General features: G+C 41.4%; 1 protein-coding gene across 2 annotated transcripts in view; it reads right to left on the reverse strand.

Moving 5' to 3' along the window:
• The window catches only part of Nup160 (nucleoporin 160), a 70084-nt gene that overhangs the window by 15579 nt on the left and 39122 nt on the right, over window positions 1–15383 (reverse strand). For both annotated transcript variants that reach the window (XM_050124294.1, XM_050124295.1), the window contains 9 exons: window positions 12163–12258; window positions 11975–12069; window positions 11787–11883; window positions 11589–11694; window positions 7102–7262; window positions 5939–5999; window positions 4285–4395; window positions 4019–4142; window positions 2868–2969 (listed from right to left, as the gene is read on the reverse strand). In XM_050124294.1, the coding sequence (XP_049980251.1) occupies window positions 2868–2969; window positions 4019–4142; window positions 4285–4395; window positions 5939–5999; window positions 7102–7262; window positions 11589–11694; window positions 11787–11883; window positions 11975–12069; window positions 12163–12258 (953 nt within the window). The remainder of the gene's footprint in view (window positions 1–2867; window positions 2970–4018; window positions 4143–4284; window positions 4396–5938; window positions 6000–7101; window positions 7263–11588; window positions 11695–11786; window positions 11884–11974; window positions 12070–12162; window positions 12259–15383) is intronic.

The following is a 15383-nucleotide window of genomic DNA, read 5'->3' on the forward strand; positions in this document are numbered from 1 at the left end:
AGAAAGAAAGAAAGAGAGAGAGAGAGAGAGAGAGAGAGAGAGAAAGAAAGAAAGAAAGAAAGAAAGAAAGAAAGAAAGAAAGAAAGAAAGAAAGAAAGAAAACAAAAGCAAGCAAACTCCAACCGTTAGGAGCCAGTGAGATGGTTTGGTTGGTAAAGGTCCTTGCTGAGAAGTCTAGAGATCAGAGTCAGGTCATGGGGACCCAGGTAAAGGCAGGTTTACTGACTCCATTTGTTTCCCACTAATACTAAAAATAGAGAGTAAAAAGGCTGTAATTTGAAATGGTCCCTCCAAGCTCATCTGTTAGAAACAGTTTTAAAATAAGACCTATTTATTTACTTTTTTTTTCTTTTTTTCCTTTTTTTTTTTTTCTTTTTTTTTTTTTTTTTTTTTTTTTTTTTGAGACAGGGTTTCTCTGGGTAGCCCTGGTTGCCCAGAAACTTAGCTGGTCTGGAACTCAGAGATAGGGATCTCTTCTTTGGCCTCGCAAGTGCTGGGATTAAAGGTGTGCACTACCACTGCATGGCACAAGATTTATGTGTATGCATGCTTGTTAAGGGTCTGTCCGTCCGTCCATCCATCCATTATCTATCTATGCATGTGTACAGGTGTCTGCAGAGTCCAGATTAAGGTGTCAGATTCCTGGAATTGAAGTTACAGATGGTTGTGAGCTGGCCAGTATGGGTGCTAGGAACTAACTGAGCCACCTCTCCAGCCCTTATGGCAACAATCTCCAATGTAATAGTTTTGAGAAATGTGGTCTAGTAAGAGGTCCCTGCCTCATGAAGCGTCCCTACTGAAGAAGTGGATTAATCATTATGGATAGACTTAGTGTAAAGGAGAGACTATTCCTTTCTTGATATAGGAAGAAGGTCCTTGATGTTGGACTTTTAGCTTCCAGAACATGAAGAAAAGAACATTGTACTGTTTATAGATCATACAAGCACAGATATGCTATAACATCAGTCGAGAATAGATTTAAACAAGAACTTTCAGATTCTAAAACACTATCATTTTAAATACTAAACTACATACAGCATAAATGCATTTCACAGAAGGTAGTTTACTAGAATTAGGATCGTTTGAGAGAATTCTGAAGAGACTGAGTTTCTTGGGGTCTTGAGCAAAGTAAGTACATAAAGGAAATCAGAACAAAGCAGACCTTGGAGGGTAGTGCAGGCTGCTAAAGAGGGACTTGTAAAGAGAGCACTGACGGCAGCCATACAGTCTCAGTGTGGTAGAAGGAATGGGGGAAAATCACAGCTGAGCCAAGAAAATAAAGCCTTTTTTAAAGACTCATTTAAAAAAAAAAATCTCTTGTTTTTTGGCTTTATGTGTATCTGTGCACCACATGCATGCAATACCTAGAAGGGGTGCTGGATCCCATGGAACCAAAGTTACAGGAAGTTGTGAGCTGCCATGTGGGTGCTGGAAATTAAACCCAGGTCCTTTGAAGGAACAGTGAGTGCTCTTAAAAAACGGAGTGATCTCTTCAGTCCCAAGGCTGTGGGATTTTTTTGTTTTGTTTTTCCCTTTGAGAAATGGTCTTGCTATGTTGCCCAGGCTGGCCTTAATTTTGTGGTTATGAGTGATATTCTTGCTCCAGCCTTGAAAGTAGCTGTGAACCTAGGCTATCTATTCCACACTAAACTAAGAGGTCCCTCTGCTTTTGAGGAAGGGGATATGGAGAGATATCGCATAGACAATACATCATGGTCTTAACTATAACTGTCAGCTTAATTATAAACTTCCAGCTTTTATTTTTATTTTGAGACAGGGTCTCTCTATTAAGTAGCTCTGGGTGTTATAGAACTTGTTATGTAGACTAGGTTGGCCCTACACTCACAGACTCCCACCTATCCCTGCTTCCTAAGTGCTGGGATTAAAACCAAGCTCTACCATACCCAGCATTTTTAATTTATTTTTTAAAAAGACTGGAGCCAGGCGGTGATAGCGCACACCTTTAATCCCAGCACTCAGGAGACAGAGGCAGGAAGAACTCTGTGAGTTCGAGGCCAGCCTGGTCTAGAAAAGCTAGTTCCAGGACAGGAACCAAAAGCTATGGAGAAACCCTGTATCGAAAATCAAAAAGACTGTGTGAGTTGCCTGATGTGGGTGCTAGGAGTCAAACTTGAGTCTTGCAAGAGCAATAAGCCCCTTTTAATTAATTAGTTAATTATATTTGAGACAGGGTTTCTACCTAGCTCTGGCTGTAACGGAACTCACTATGTAGACCAGGCTGACTTCAAACTCACAGAGAACAGCTTGCCCCTCTCTCCCTAGTTCTGGGATTAAAGGTGTATGCCATGTCTGGTTGTAACAAGTACTCTTAACCACTGAGCCATTTCTCCAGACTAACTTCCAGATTCTATAAAAACCTAGCAGAAGGCTGGAGGGATAGCTCAGATGCTTCTCCAGAAGACCCACATTTGATTCCCAGCATCAGTATTAGGTGGTCACAACTTCCTGTAACTTGAAAAAACACAAATACGCACACACCATATAAATAAAGACAGGTATGACATTGCATGAGTGGAAACAATCCCAGCACTCAGGAGGGTGAGGCAGGAGAACTGAAAATGTGAGAAAAGTGTGGGCTACATAATAAGATCACATTTAAAAACAACAATAAGAAACCTCAAATTAAGGCAGGTGGTGGGGGTGCATGATTTAAAATCCCAGGATCTCAGTGAGTTCGAGGCTAGCCTGGATTACAAAATGAGTTTCAGGATAGCCAGGACTGATACACAGATCAGCGTACCTGTCTCAAAAAGAAAAACAAAAATTCTAAACGTTATCTATTCAAGGAAAGAGTGCTATAGCTTTGCAAAAGGTGAATCTATCAGCCTAGAGGAACACGAGGCTACCTGGACTCCTTCGTGGTGATGACAGAAGACAGCTGATTGGCTGCTAACCAGGCCCAGGCTTCTGCTTGTGCTGCTTCTCCTCCAAACTGCAACTTGATGCACCTGCAATGAAAATGGTCCAACAGTGGTAACTAACCATTGAAGTGTCACTTACTTTTGCTACCACATCTAGGCAGCTAAGTAAGCTTTAGCTCTGGCCTATCACTGAGTTCATTACTAGTACACTGGCTTCTCCTCCTCCTAAAAGTCACACAGCTGGATGACCCACATGCCTATTAGTCATCAAGAGACATTTGCACACCTTCAATCCCAGCACTTGGGAGACAGAGGAAAGTAGATGGCTGAGATTTCAGCCAGCCTTGGCTACAAAGTCCCTATCTCAAAACTAAAAATTAGAATGTTTCATTAAGAAATTCCAGTGTTGGGGAGGTAGAAACAGGAGCACTCCTAAGTTCACTGGCCCACCAACCTAGCCTAATGGGCAAGTCCCAGACGCCAGTGAGATCCTGTTTCAAAACTAAGGTGGAAGTTCAAGAGAACAATATCCCAAGTTATCTTTACACACACACACAAGAAAGAGGACAAACAAGAAACAGTTTTCAAAAATGACTACAAGAACCAAAAGCTATCCCAAAGGATTGAAAAGAGCACATGCCTCATCTAGAATGAACACTATTATCATCTAACTCAGAATGTCTTTCCAAGAAAGCTTAAAAATCAAGATTTTTGGTTTGTTTTTGAGACATGGTCTATATAGCTGAGGCTAGCCTTGAACTCGATTCTCCTGCCTTTACCTGTCCATTACTCCTGATAAAGATTATGTTTAAAATAAAATTATAAGTTATCAATTTAAAAAATTCCTGCATAAATCAGAGTACCTCTTTATAATGGTTTAGCAGCTTCTGATTATTTGTTATCACACTAAATAATAAGACAGAATTTCTGATTAGAAAATTAGACTTTTTGTTGTTGTTTTTTGAGACAGAGTTTCTCTGCATAGCTTTGGAGCCTGTTCTAGAACTCACTCTGTAGATCAGGCTGGCCTTGAACTCAGAGATCCACCTGCCTCTCCCTCCCAAGTACTGGGATTAAAGGCGAGTGCCACTGCCACCCAGAGACATTAAGGCTATTAAAAGTTAATTTTTACTTACTTAAAAGCAAGTCCCTCAAAGACTGGTGTTAAGGGAAGCTTAAAAGTCTGACACAGTGATATGGCAGTGTCAAAGAGGCCAGCCTGAACCAGAAGAGTGACCATCTCCTTCGCTGATGAACTTCCTGTGGAAATGGAATATCGCCAGTTAGTGCACCTAAGGGTGTGCACAAATGAGACAAAAAGCTTTGATTGTTGACAAACATCTGAATAACACCACTGCCTGGTCCTGTCATTGGTACTGGTTGGTTAGAAGTTAATTCCTACCTGCAATGGCAATCGCTGATGGATCATGTCGAGCCAACATGAGGCGAATTCGAGCTAAAGAACATTCTTTTTCCAGATCTTCTAGTTCCAGAATTTCAATTTGTCGATTGCCTAAAAACCAAATAAATTTTATTACCCAAAGTATAAGGAAGCATCTATTAAGTGAACTTGTTACTTTTGAGGGACGAAAATGGGACAAGGTCTCTCAGTTTAATTCTCCAAGGCATAGAGGAAGAAATGAAGAAAATAGAGGATTCAGTAAAAATTAAGCAATGTCCCTTTATTTATACACACAGTTGAGTTAAACAAAATGATCAGAAATAAAACTTGCACTTAGGGAGTAGTTAGTGTTTCAAAAACTCAATTTAGCTGTTAAACTACCTAAGTGAGAAAGGCGGGATTAAATCTGGAGTCCAAACTTTCTTTGTGAAAGGCCATGAGCTGTTTATAAAGGATCCTGATAAAGATGTTTGATACTGAGTTAACTTAAAACACAATAACCAACACAAACACTTTCTACACGCCCCCCCACCCCCAGACAGGTCTGACTACATAACCTTGGCTAGCCTAGAACTTGTTATATAGACCAGGCTGCCTTCAAACCCAGAGACACATCTGCTTCTGTTCGAGAACTAGGATTAAAGACACGTGTCACCATACCCAGAGACACATCTGCTTCTGTCCGAGAACTAGGATTGAAGACACATGTCACCATACCCAGCTCTACCTTATTTTTTTGAGACTACTTCTTTAGTTGAACCTAGAAACTCCCAGTTGGGTCAGATTAGCTGGCCAGTGAACTCCAATATCTTTCTTTCTCTTCTTCTGAGCTAGGTTACAAGTGTACACCATATGCATTATGTGGGTTAGGGGATCTGAATTGAGGCTCTCATGCCTGCACAGCAGACACTTTATACAATGAGTTATCTTCTAAACCTAAAGAGAAACACTTCCCTAGACCCCTGAGACAGGGTTTCTCTGTGTAGCCTTAGCTGTCCTGAAACTTGCTTTTTTTGTTTTGTTTTGTTTTTCTTCAAGACAGGGTTTTTCTGTAGGTTTGGGTCCTTTCCTAGAACTCACTCTGTAGACCAGGCTGGCCTCAAATTCACAGAGATCCATCTGCCTCCTGAGTGCTAAGAGTAAAGGTATGTGCCACCCACCACCAGGTTAGGCCACAGAGATTCCCAAAATACTTTAAAGTAATTTTCATTTCTTTATATGACAGTATGATATTTTCAAAGGCTTCTTAAAACAACCTTTAACAGATTAGCAAGTTGAAACTAAAACAAAATAATGTCATTTGACCATATGTACTGACTATGTGTAGTATTCTTTTAAAGGTTTATTTAACTTTTTAAATTTTATTTTATGTGCATTGGTGTGAAGATGTCAGATCCCCTGCAACTGGATCTTTAGACAGTTGTGAGCTGCCATGTGGGTGCTAGGAATTAAACCCAGGTCCTCTGGAAGAACAGTCAGTGCTCTTAACCACTGATGTGTAGTATTAACAGTATATATGCTACCAGCTGTCTATAATATAATCACTGTAACACACACACACACACACACACACACACACACACACACCCTTAATCCACATGTCTCCTAAACTGTAACAATAGCTACTGTCCAAAGATGAGCATCCCTGACTCACTTGGGGCAGCGGTGCACTCGCCGTCATGATTCCTCTTGGGAGACGCGCCAGGGCGATCAGACTGGAAACAAAGAACAGCGACTTAGCTGCAAATGATAATTCTCTTTTGGGGGTGTGGGTGGGGGGTTGAGACAAGGTCTCTCTGTGTAGCCTTGGCTGTCCTAGAACTCACAGAGATCCCCTGGGAAAGTGCTGTCTCCACCACCTCTGCCTACCTAAAAGACAATATTTTATTTTTATAGCATTAACTACTAAAGCATTCATGCCTAAATTCTCAAGAGAATTCTGCTTTTTTTTAAATTTTTTATGGAAAGGCCTCACTACATAGCTTAGGCTGTCCTGTCCTGGAACTCACAATGTAAATCAGGCTAACCTCAAAGCCACAGAGTCTAACTGCTTCTGCTTCCAAAGGCATGCACCACCATACCTGGTACAGGGATACTGAAACCGTCATTCAACAGAATGGAGCTGATTATCAAGGACTCATTCATCTACCACCAAGGTCATAGATTTGATCTGTACATAAATCGCATGCTTTTCACCAGCTCCATAGTTCTATCATCAGTGGTAACTTTGGGCAATAGCCTAGTAACACAAAGAACTATCAGCAGGATAAGAAAAACTGTATCTGCCTTCTCAAATGCTAACTATTAATAAACAAGACTGAATTTAAAAGTGCCTATCATGTAATAAGCATGTTTTTGAGACAGGGTGTCATGTAGACAAGGCTAGCTGGCCTGAAATTCAGTATGTGACTGAGGCTATATTTGAAGTCCTGGTCCTCCTTGTCTCTACTTCCTGCGTGCTGGTATTTTAGGTATGTGCCACCATCACCAGCACCTTTAGTAGACATTTTAAATTAAATGAAGAAGGGGCTGGACAGATGGCTCAGTGGTTAAGAGCACTGGCTGCTCTTCCAGAGGTCCCGAGTTCAATTTCCAGCAACCACATGGTGGCTCACAACCATCTGTAATGAGATCTGGTGCCCTCTTCTGGTGTGCGGGCATACATGGAGGTAGAATGTTCTACACATAATAAATCTTTTAAAAAAAATTAAATGAAGCAAATTGAAACTTAAAAAAACAAACAAAACAAAACAAAACAAAAAAACCCAAAACCAAAAACTAATGATTCAAAAACACTACAAAGAAAAGTTTTCATACCACTGCCCCAGAAGCTGGCTGTACGATCCATGCATACTCTGGACGAATAAGGCGTAAACAGTTAATAGCAGCCAGATAACAGTTGCCTTGCTTCTCGAGTCCCCGGAGAGTTCGAACTTCTCTACCAAGGCGCATACCATATTCAAACATCACTGTACCAGCTATGAGACAAGAGTAAATTAGACAGAAATGTTTCTTTAAGATACACATGAGACACTAAAATTTGAGGAAACACTGTGTGTAATGTAAAGCCACACACAAAAACTGCTGGTGAAAATATCAAGTACAACTCCTGTTGTAGGGATAGCCCAACCCCCTTAGGGGGCGTGTTAGTCTCGGGCTAATGTTTACATATAAATCTGATGGTATAAGCCCTCTACCCCTTCTGCTTTCTGCGCAGGAACCTGTGGTTCTGTAAGTCTATTTCCCCAATAAAGCTGTATATATTATTACAATCTGTCTGCGTTCATTTACGCCGATAACACCTTGTGGCACCTTTTCAGGGAATGTAAAAAATACAGTGTCTAAAAAATACAGTGTCTATGAGGCCTGGTTGGCCTTGAATTCACTTTGCAGCTAAAGATGACATTGAGTTCTTAATCCTGCATTTATGTCCCAATTGATGGATTACAGATAAGTACCACCACGTCTGCCTGTATTTTTGTGTCTCTGTGTATGCTTGTGAGCACATGTGAAGGCCAGAGGACAAACTTGGGTGTTCTGCGGGAGCCATCTACTGTTGTTAAGACAGGGTTGCTCACTGGTCTGTACTTCTCTACTTAGGCTAAGCTAGCTGGCCACGGAGCCTTAGGAAGCTCCATCTGTCTCCACGACAGGATGACAAGAGCACACAAATCCATGCCCAGCTTTTCAGGTGGGTTCTGAATCTAACCCAGGTCCTATGCCCACTCACCATGTGCTTTACTGACTGTAAAGCTTGCTCCCAGGCCCCCATTTTTGGCTTTCTGAAAGCAAGACTTTGAAGAGACTATTCTGAAGAATTATTTACAACAGCCAAAATGCAGAAGCGATTCATGTATCCACTGATAGATGGAAAAATAAAATATAATATTTTGATACACCTATAGCATTTTTTGGAGGTGTAGTAGTGCCAGTAATCAAACCCAGAGCCTCCACAAATGCTAAGCAAGTTTTCTACCACTGAACCATATAATTCAACCTTAAAATGGAAAATAAAAAGGAAATTCTAACACATGCAGCTGCATGGATGAACCCTAAAGTCAAGCTAACTCAAGCCAGTTCCAAAGACAAGTACTGCAGATTGCAGCAGTCAGATTCTGAGAAGGCAACTGGAACAGCGCATGTTAGAGATGGAGAGTGCAGGAGAAACAGTGGCACAGACCTTCAGTTTCTTAGGATGAAAAGAGTGTTTGGAGAGTGGTCATATGACACTTGGAATGTCTAGCTACCTCTGAACAGTTCACTTACAAATGGCTAACCCAGGGCAAGAAGTAGTTTAGTCACAGAGCCTAAAAGCTTGGGCCTCTGAGTTTGAGCTCCAATATGAAAAAGAAAACAAAGACAAAAACAATAGTAAAAACTGCCAACATGGGGCTGGTAAGATAGCTCAGTAAATAAAGGCACTTAATGCTAAACTGGACAACCTGCATTTGATCCCTGAAACCCACATGGTCAGAGGAGAGAACCAACTCTGTGACCAGGCCTCCGAGTCACAAGTCTCTCCTAATACATGTACATAGAAGAAATTAATTTAAAAACCCTACTCAAAAGAGCTGGCTCAGGGGTAAGAGCTTGTGTTACTATTGCAGAAGCCTTGAGCTCAATTCCCAGCACCCACGATGGGCAACTAACAACCACCTCTACCTTTCAACAATGTATAGCAAAGTATAAGCTTTCAATATATATATATATAATCTCTCCAGGACCCTGTAGTCCTTTAAAATATACACAGCATAAAATTTGCCATTTAGTGGTTCATTTTTAGTTGTTTAATGTAGGATATTTGCTTATATGTATGTCTGTCCATCACTAGTATTCTGTGCATTTGGTAACTGAATTGTGGTCCGTATGATTGTGAAGCAAGTGTTTTTAACTGCTGGGCTAATTCTTTATATTTTTCTTGGTGTAAGAGGATGTTGCCTGTAGTGGTGGTGCACGCCTTTAATCCCAGCACTCAGGAGACAGAGACAGGTGGATCTCTGTGAGTTTGAGGCCATCCTGATCTATCTAGCCAGAGCTACTTAGTGAGAAGAGAGAGAAAGAGAACCAAGTGGTGTTGGTCACGCATTTAATACCAGCACTTGGGAGGCAAAAAAGCAGGTGGATCTCTGAGTTCAAGGCCAACTTGGTCTATAGAGTTCTAGGAGCTACTTTAAAAAAAAGAGAGAGAGCCTGGCAGTGATGGCGCACGCCTTTAATCCCAGCACTCAGGAGGCAGAGGCAGGCAGAACTCTGTGAGTCTAGAAAAGCTAGTTCCAGGACAGGAACCAAAAGCTATGGAGAAACCCTGCCTCGAAAATCAAAAAAAAAAAAAAAAAAAAAGAGAGAGAGAGAATGCCCATAGTCATCTGCAGTATTTATATATTAAGAGTTATGACATCTGTAACTTACTTTTAACGTGATCAGCAAATAGAAGTGGTCTATGAGACTCAAAATCAGGTCACCAGGCAGCAAGCACGTTTGCCTGCTAAGCCATGTTGAAGGTCAAAATTTAAATTACTAAGATATCATTTTATCAAATGATTTTTTTGTCTTCAGTTTTGAGAACTGAGCCTAGGGTATTAAACATGCTAGGCAAATGATCTGCCACTGAACTATATCCTCATATCTCCTCTAAAATTATTTGAGACAGGATCTCACTATGTAGTAGCACTGGTTGACCTGGAACTCGCTATGTAGACCAGGCTGGTCTCTGCACCACCACACTCAGACCATCTCATACTATTTCATCTCTAATCTAGGTTCCCCCGCCCCCTCTACACTCTACAACCCTATTTTTAGACTTGGTATTATGTAGCACTGGTCCAAGAATGACCTAGAACTTTTGATCTTCATGCCTCCAACTCCCAGGTACTAGGTGTGGTGTGTACCACCATTCTTCCTTTATGTGGTACTGATCAATAACCCAGAGCTTGTTGCATGCTAGGCAAACACACAACCAACAGAGTTATATCCAGGTCTATATCTCTAATAGGTTTTATTAAGTCAACCCTAAAAAAATTTTTGACCAAAGGTTTATCCAACACAGGCTATCCATGAACTCATAAACCCCGTTCCTCAACCTTCCAAGTGCTGGGATTAAAGGTATACACTACAATGCGTACTCATTTGATAACTTTTTCTGCTTATTTGTTTATTCATTTATTTTTGTTTTCCGAGACAGGGTTTCTCTGGGTATCAGCCGTAGCTGTCCTGGAACTAGCTCTTGTAAACCAAGCTGGCCTCTAACAGAGATCCACCTGCCTCTGCTTCCAGAGCCCTGGGATTAAAGGTGTGTGCCACCACCATCAGGCTATTTATTTACCTTTTTTTTTTTTTGAGACAAAGTTTCATTATTTATTATTGGCTGACCTGAAGCGCCTTATGTAGATCATGCAGACCTCCAATTCACAGAGATTCACTGGCCTCTGGAGTTCTGGGATTAAAGTCAAGTTGTTCATTTAATTATTTATTTAATTTTAATTTGGTTTTTCAAGACAGGGTTTCTCTGTGTTTATGTAGCCTTGGAATTCAATCTGTAGACTAGGCTGGCCTTGAACTCACAGAGATCTGCCTGCCTCTGCCTCCTATTGCTACCACCATCCAGCTTTCATTTAATTATACTTCTAAACATCAAATTGTCATCTCTTTTAAAAGAATTTGAATAACACTGAAGGGACATGATAATTCAACAACTGATAATAGGGAAGACTATATATTATACTCAGATGACTTAAGGAGACAGTCAAACGTGAAAGAGCACAGGAGCTAAACCGAAGGAGCACAAAGTGCTTTCTTTCAGTTTGAGAAAGCCAATGTTCCCTTCACAATCAGAAGAAAATGCACAAAGCACCAGCTCCCTGGAATTCACTTGAAAATGTTCTAGAATGGGAACACATGCACAATCAACTCTTTTAAACATGGCACGATTTCTTAAAAATTTACTTTTATTTCATGTGCTTTGTGTTTTTTTTTTTTTTTTTTAAATCTGTCTTGTATGTCTGTGTGAGTGTGTCAGATTTTAGAGTTACAAACAGTTGTGAGTTGCCATGTGGGTGCTGGGAATTGAACCCAGGTCCTCCGGTGGAGTAGTAGCACTCTCAACATGAGTCATCTCTCTCCAGCCCCAGTTTTTCAATGTTATTGGACAAGTATATATTTTCCTAGTGTTACTAGATAATCATCAAAAGGTTAACACTAGTTTTGTACTTAAATATAACTAAAATACATGTCCAATAATATCTTTGGAAATATGACTACACTCATAAAGTTGCTTTCAACACCCAGGTTCCAGTTTAGTTGCTCACCTTTTCGGTAATTGTGGCGGTATATGTGAAAAGCATAGAGAAGTTCATAGTAATTGTGAGTCATAAGGTCCACAGCTCTAGCACGTGACTCAATTATTCCTACAACCTATCAAAAGACGAGCAATAAGATCTTGAAGTTAATAACAATCACGGCAATGAAAAGACTTGTTACTCGACAAAAGTGAACAGACTAATCACCTCATTATGCAGATTCACATAAGGGAATGCCACGAGGTCCTGCAGTTGGGAGCGCTCACAAAGAACCACCACCAGTTGTCGCAAGCAGTCCAGCTGACTGCAAGGAGAGAAGATGAGGGCAAATTGTCTTAGCAAGTTAAACAAGCCTGTAAACTGTCTTCTCTAAAAATGACAAGGAGACTGATTACCTGCTGGAATCAGGAATTTGGGTTAAGGCCTCATATGCTTGGCTATTGTGACCCAAGTCCAAATGATGTTTGAAAATGCATGTTCTTAAAATAGCCTGATCCAAATATCAAAAAAAGCGCATTAGGAATTAAAATACCATATCGATAACAAATCTTAAGTTAAACAATCAAACTTAGTTAGTTTGTACCTGACTTTTCCAGTCATCACCGGTTTCAGTAATTGCTACAGTAGCCAGCTGGATAATCAGTTCAGGCAATCCAACAACACCCAGGAGACTTAAAACCTACAAAGTTAAGAAATTTGTGTTAAAATTCATGTGACTGGGGGACCAAGAGGCTCAGCGGTTCAGAGCATGTTAGCTCTGGCAGTGTACCTAACTAAGTTCAACTCCCAGCATTCACATCAGATAGCACACATCTGTCTACAACTTTAGCTCTGGGAGATCCCCAGCCTCCTTGGGCACTGGAATTCACATACACAGAAGCATACAGATTAAAAAAATTCACCTGACAGCAGAACTCTAATGGTTCTAAGTTACCCAGAAAAGATAATTAGGTGAGATCACGAGAAATGAGATGTGCTGACAAAGGAACTGCAGTGTGGCTCCGCGGCAGAGACCTCGCGGAGAGAGACAGTGTGTTAATATGAGGGCCTGGTCAGTTAACTAGCATCACAGAGCGAGGTGCCAAGATGGACAGAATAATTTGGACAATATTTAAGAATATTCAGCTGTGCAGGCATTCTAGTGCACATCTGTAATCCTGGATTTGGTAAGTGGAGGTAAGAGGAAGAGCGAGAGTGAGTTCAGCCAGTCTAGGCTACAGGAGATGCTACACCAAAATCCAACCAGTCAACTAACCAACCATTTGTTTTACCAGAAAATGCTACTACAACAACAATAGGCCCTAGCTATAGATTAATTTTGCTTGCTACTGTTAGGCTGAAACAGGTGAAATTTAAGAGATAATTCAAACATTCTCTACAGAACTTCTAAGAACCACTACTAATGAACAGTAGGTCATACAGGGCTTTTGGTCACCCTATTTATTTATTTAATAGACAGGGCTTTATTATATTACCAGAGTTCATGGAACTCCTGAACTCAAGGAACCCTTATGTCTTAGTCTCCCAAATACTGAGACCATAGGCAGGAACATTTGTTCTTTCCCTATGGACAGGGTGATGAAGTAATGAAAAGTTCCCAAAGACATGGAAATGTCTGCGTCCTTACATTTGCACCCATAAGCTGAGAGTACAAAAATCACACTGATTACCGAAGCCTCTATGGTGCTCTCACGGCAGATGGAAGAAGACTTTACAGACTTATCAGTAAAGGATAACATGTCCAAGTTTACTCAGTCTTGGTATTCCAATTCCCACATCAAAACTACAGGTTTTACCACTACAGTTTCCAAGATAGTTTAATAACAATGTAACATTTCATCTATCCCCTTGATCTGCTTTGCTTCTATCAAATATTTAGTAACATCACCACACACACACACAAAATGACAGTTATAGATTAGTTTTACTTGCTAGACAAACACACACCCCTAGTCTCTTTCCCACTCAAGAATCAAGGAAGTGATTTTGAAAGAATAACTACAATTTTACTACAGGTTGATCATCCCTAAACTAAAAATCTGAAATTCAAAATTTTCTTCCCCCCCTACTTTTTATTGATACTTTATGGATTTCACATCCTGCATCCTGATCCCATTCATCTTCCCATCCCTTGGTATTCACTCTATGTCCTTTGATCTCCACCCTCAAAATAAAACTTAAAAGACAGAAAAAAAAAGTACCACCATGGAATCCGCAGTGTGACACAGTGAGTCGCACAGTAAGGCCTCTAGCCTATATATCTTTATTTGCAGATGTCCACTGCAATGAGTCATTGGTCTGGCTTGAGGCCTCCCAGTTTCTGCTACATCGTCGATATTGGGCCCTCTCCGGGACTCCTCTTGGATATCCTGTTGCCCTGCGTCATGGAGATCTCGTGGCTTTGGATCTGCAGAACTGGCCCTTTCATGTGCTCCAGCAGTTCACAGTTTGGGTGGATATGGGGTTCTGGGCCTGCTGGTAGCTAGGTTGGTCAGTCGGGGCGCTCTCCTCACTCTCAGCACCAGGATGAGCTCTCCAGCACTGCCCTGGCTTGCTCACCCAATGCAGTAGGCAGTTCTCGTGCTCTCACGCCCTTAGGCTGACTCACCTGCACCCACACCAGGGCCAGCTCTACTGTGCTGCATAGGCTTGGTGCATGGTCTGCTGTGTTGGGAATATTATTTTGAGGTGTGTTGCCTTTGTTTAATTCTGTGAAGCTGTGATACTTTGCCTGTCTAGAACGCCTGATGGAAAAAAGATAGGCAGGGCTGGCAGGCAGAGAGAATATCTAGAAGGACAGAATTGGAACTAGGAGAAGGGGATTGGAGAAATAGCCAGAGAGGAGAACATCAATGGTCAGCCACCCAGCTACACAATCCACAGAGTAAGAGTAAGAGTTACAGAAGTAAGAGAATGGGAAAAACCCAGAGACAAAAAGTAGACAGGATAATACAGGTTAAGGAAAGCAGGCAATAAACAAGCCGAGGTAAGGCTGGATGTTTATAACTAAGAATAAGACTTCTTGTGTGATTCATTTGGGAGCTGGGTGGCAAGCCCCCAAAACTAAACTGTTGCAGCCTGTAAGGGGCAGGACCAGCTCTCCCACCTGCCACAGCGTGTGTGTGTGTATTAGTGTAATTCTTTCCCTTGTCCACGCACTGCACAGCAGATGAGTATCAGTGTCACTTTAAATGGAAAATCCTACACATGATCTCACATGAGTGTCTCAGCCAGATCATAGAGGGCTGGGGAGACAGGACCTACTCACCAATAAAGCAGTTGACGTTCAAGTATGAGAACCTGAATCTGGATCCCCAACACCCATACAAAAGGTAGGGAGGGCATGGCAGTACGTAACAGCAAGTCCAGTGGTGGGAGGCAAAAATAGGTGGATACTGGTGGGAGAGGAAGTCTAATGGCCAGCCAATCAAGCCAAGATGGCTGGCTCTAGGTTCAGTGAGAGATCAAAAATAAGGTGGAGGAACTGGAGATATGGCTTAGGGGTTAAGAGAGCTTCCTGGTCTTCTAGAACTTATAACTGCAGCAGCAGGGAAACCCTTCCTTTTCTAGCCTTTATGAGCACCCACACACGATACACTGTCTCACACATAGACACATAAATAAAAACAAATCTCCATATTAAGAAGAGATAGCCAAGTGGTGGTGGCACACGCCTAAATTTTGTCCCAGCACTTGGGAAGCAGAGGCAGGTGGATCTCTGTGAGTTCGAGGCCAGCCTGGTCTACAAGAGCTAGTTCCAGGACAGCTAGGGCTGTTACACAGAGAAACCCTGCCTCAAAAAAA

Source organism: Alexandromys fortis, unplaced genomic scaffold (assembly GCF_014885135.2).
Source record: "Alexandromys fortis isolate MF-2015 unplaced genomic scaffold, M_Fortis_MF-2015_v1.1 scaffold_222, whole genome shotgun sequence".
Lineage (NCBI taxonomy): Eukaryota > Metazoa > Chordata > Mammalia > Rodentia > Cricetidae > Alexandromys > Alexandromys fortis.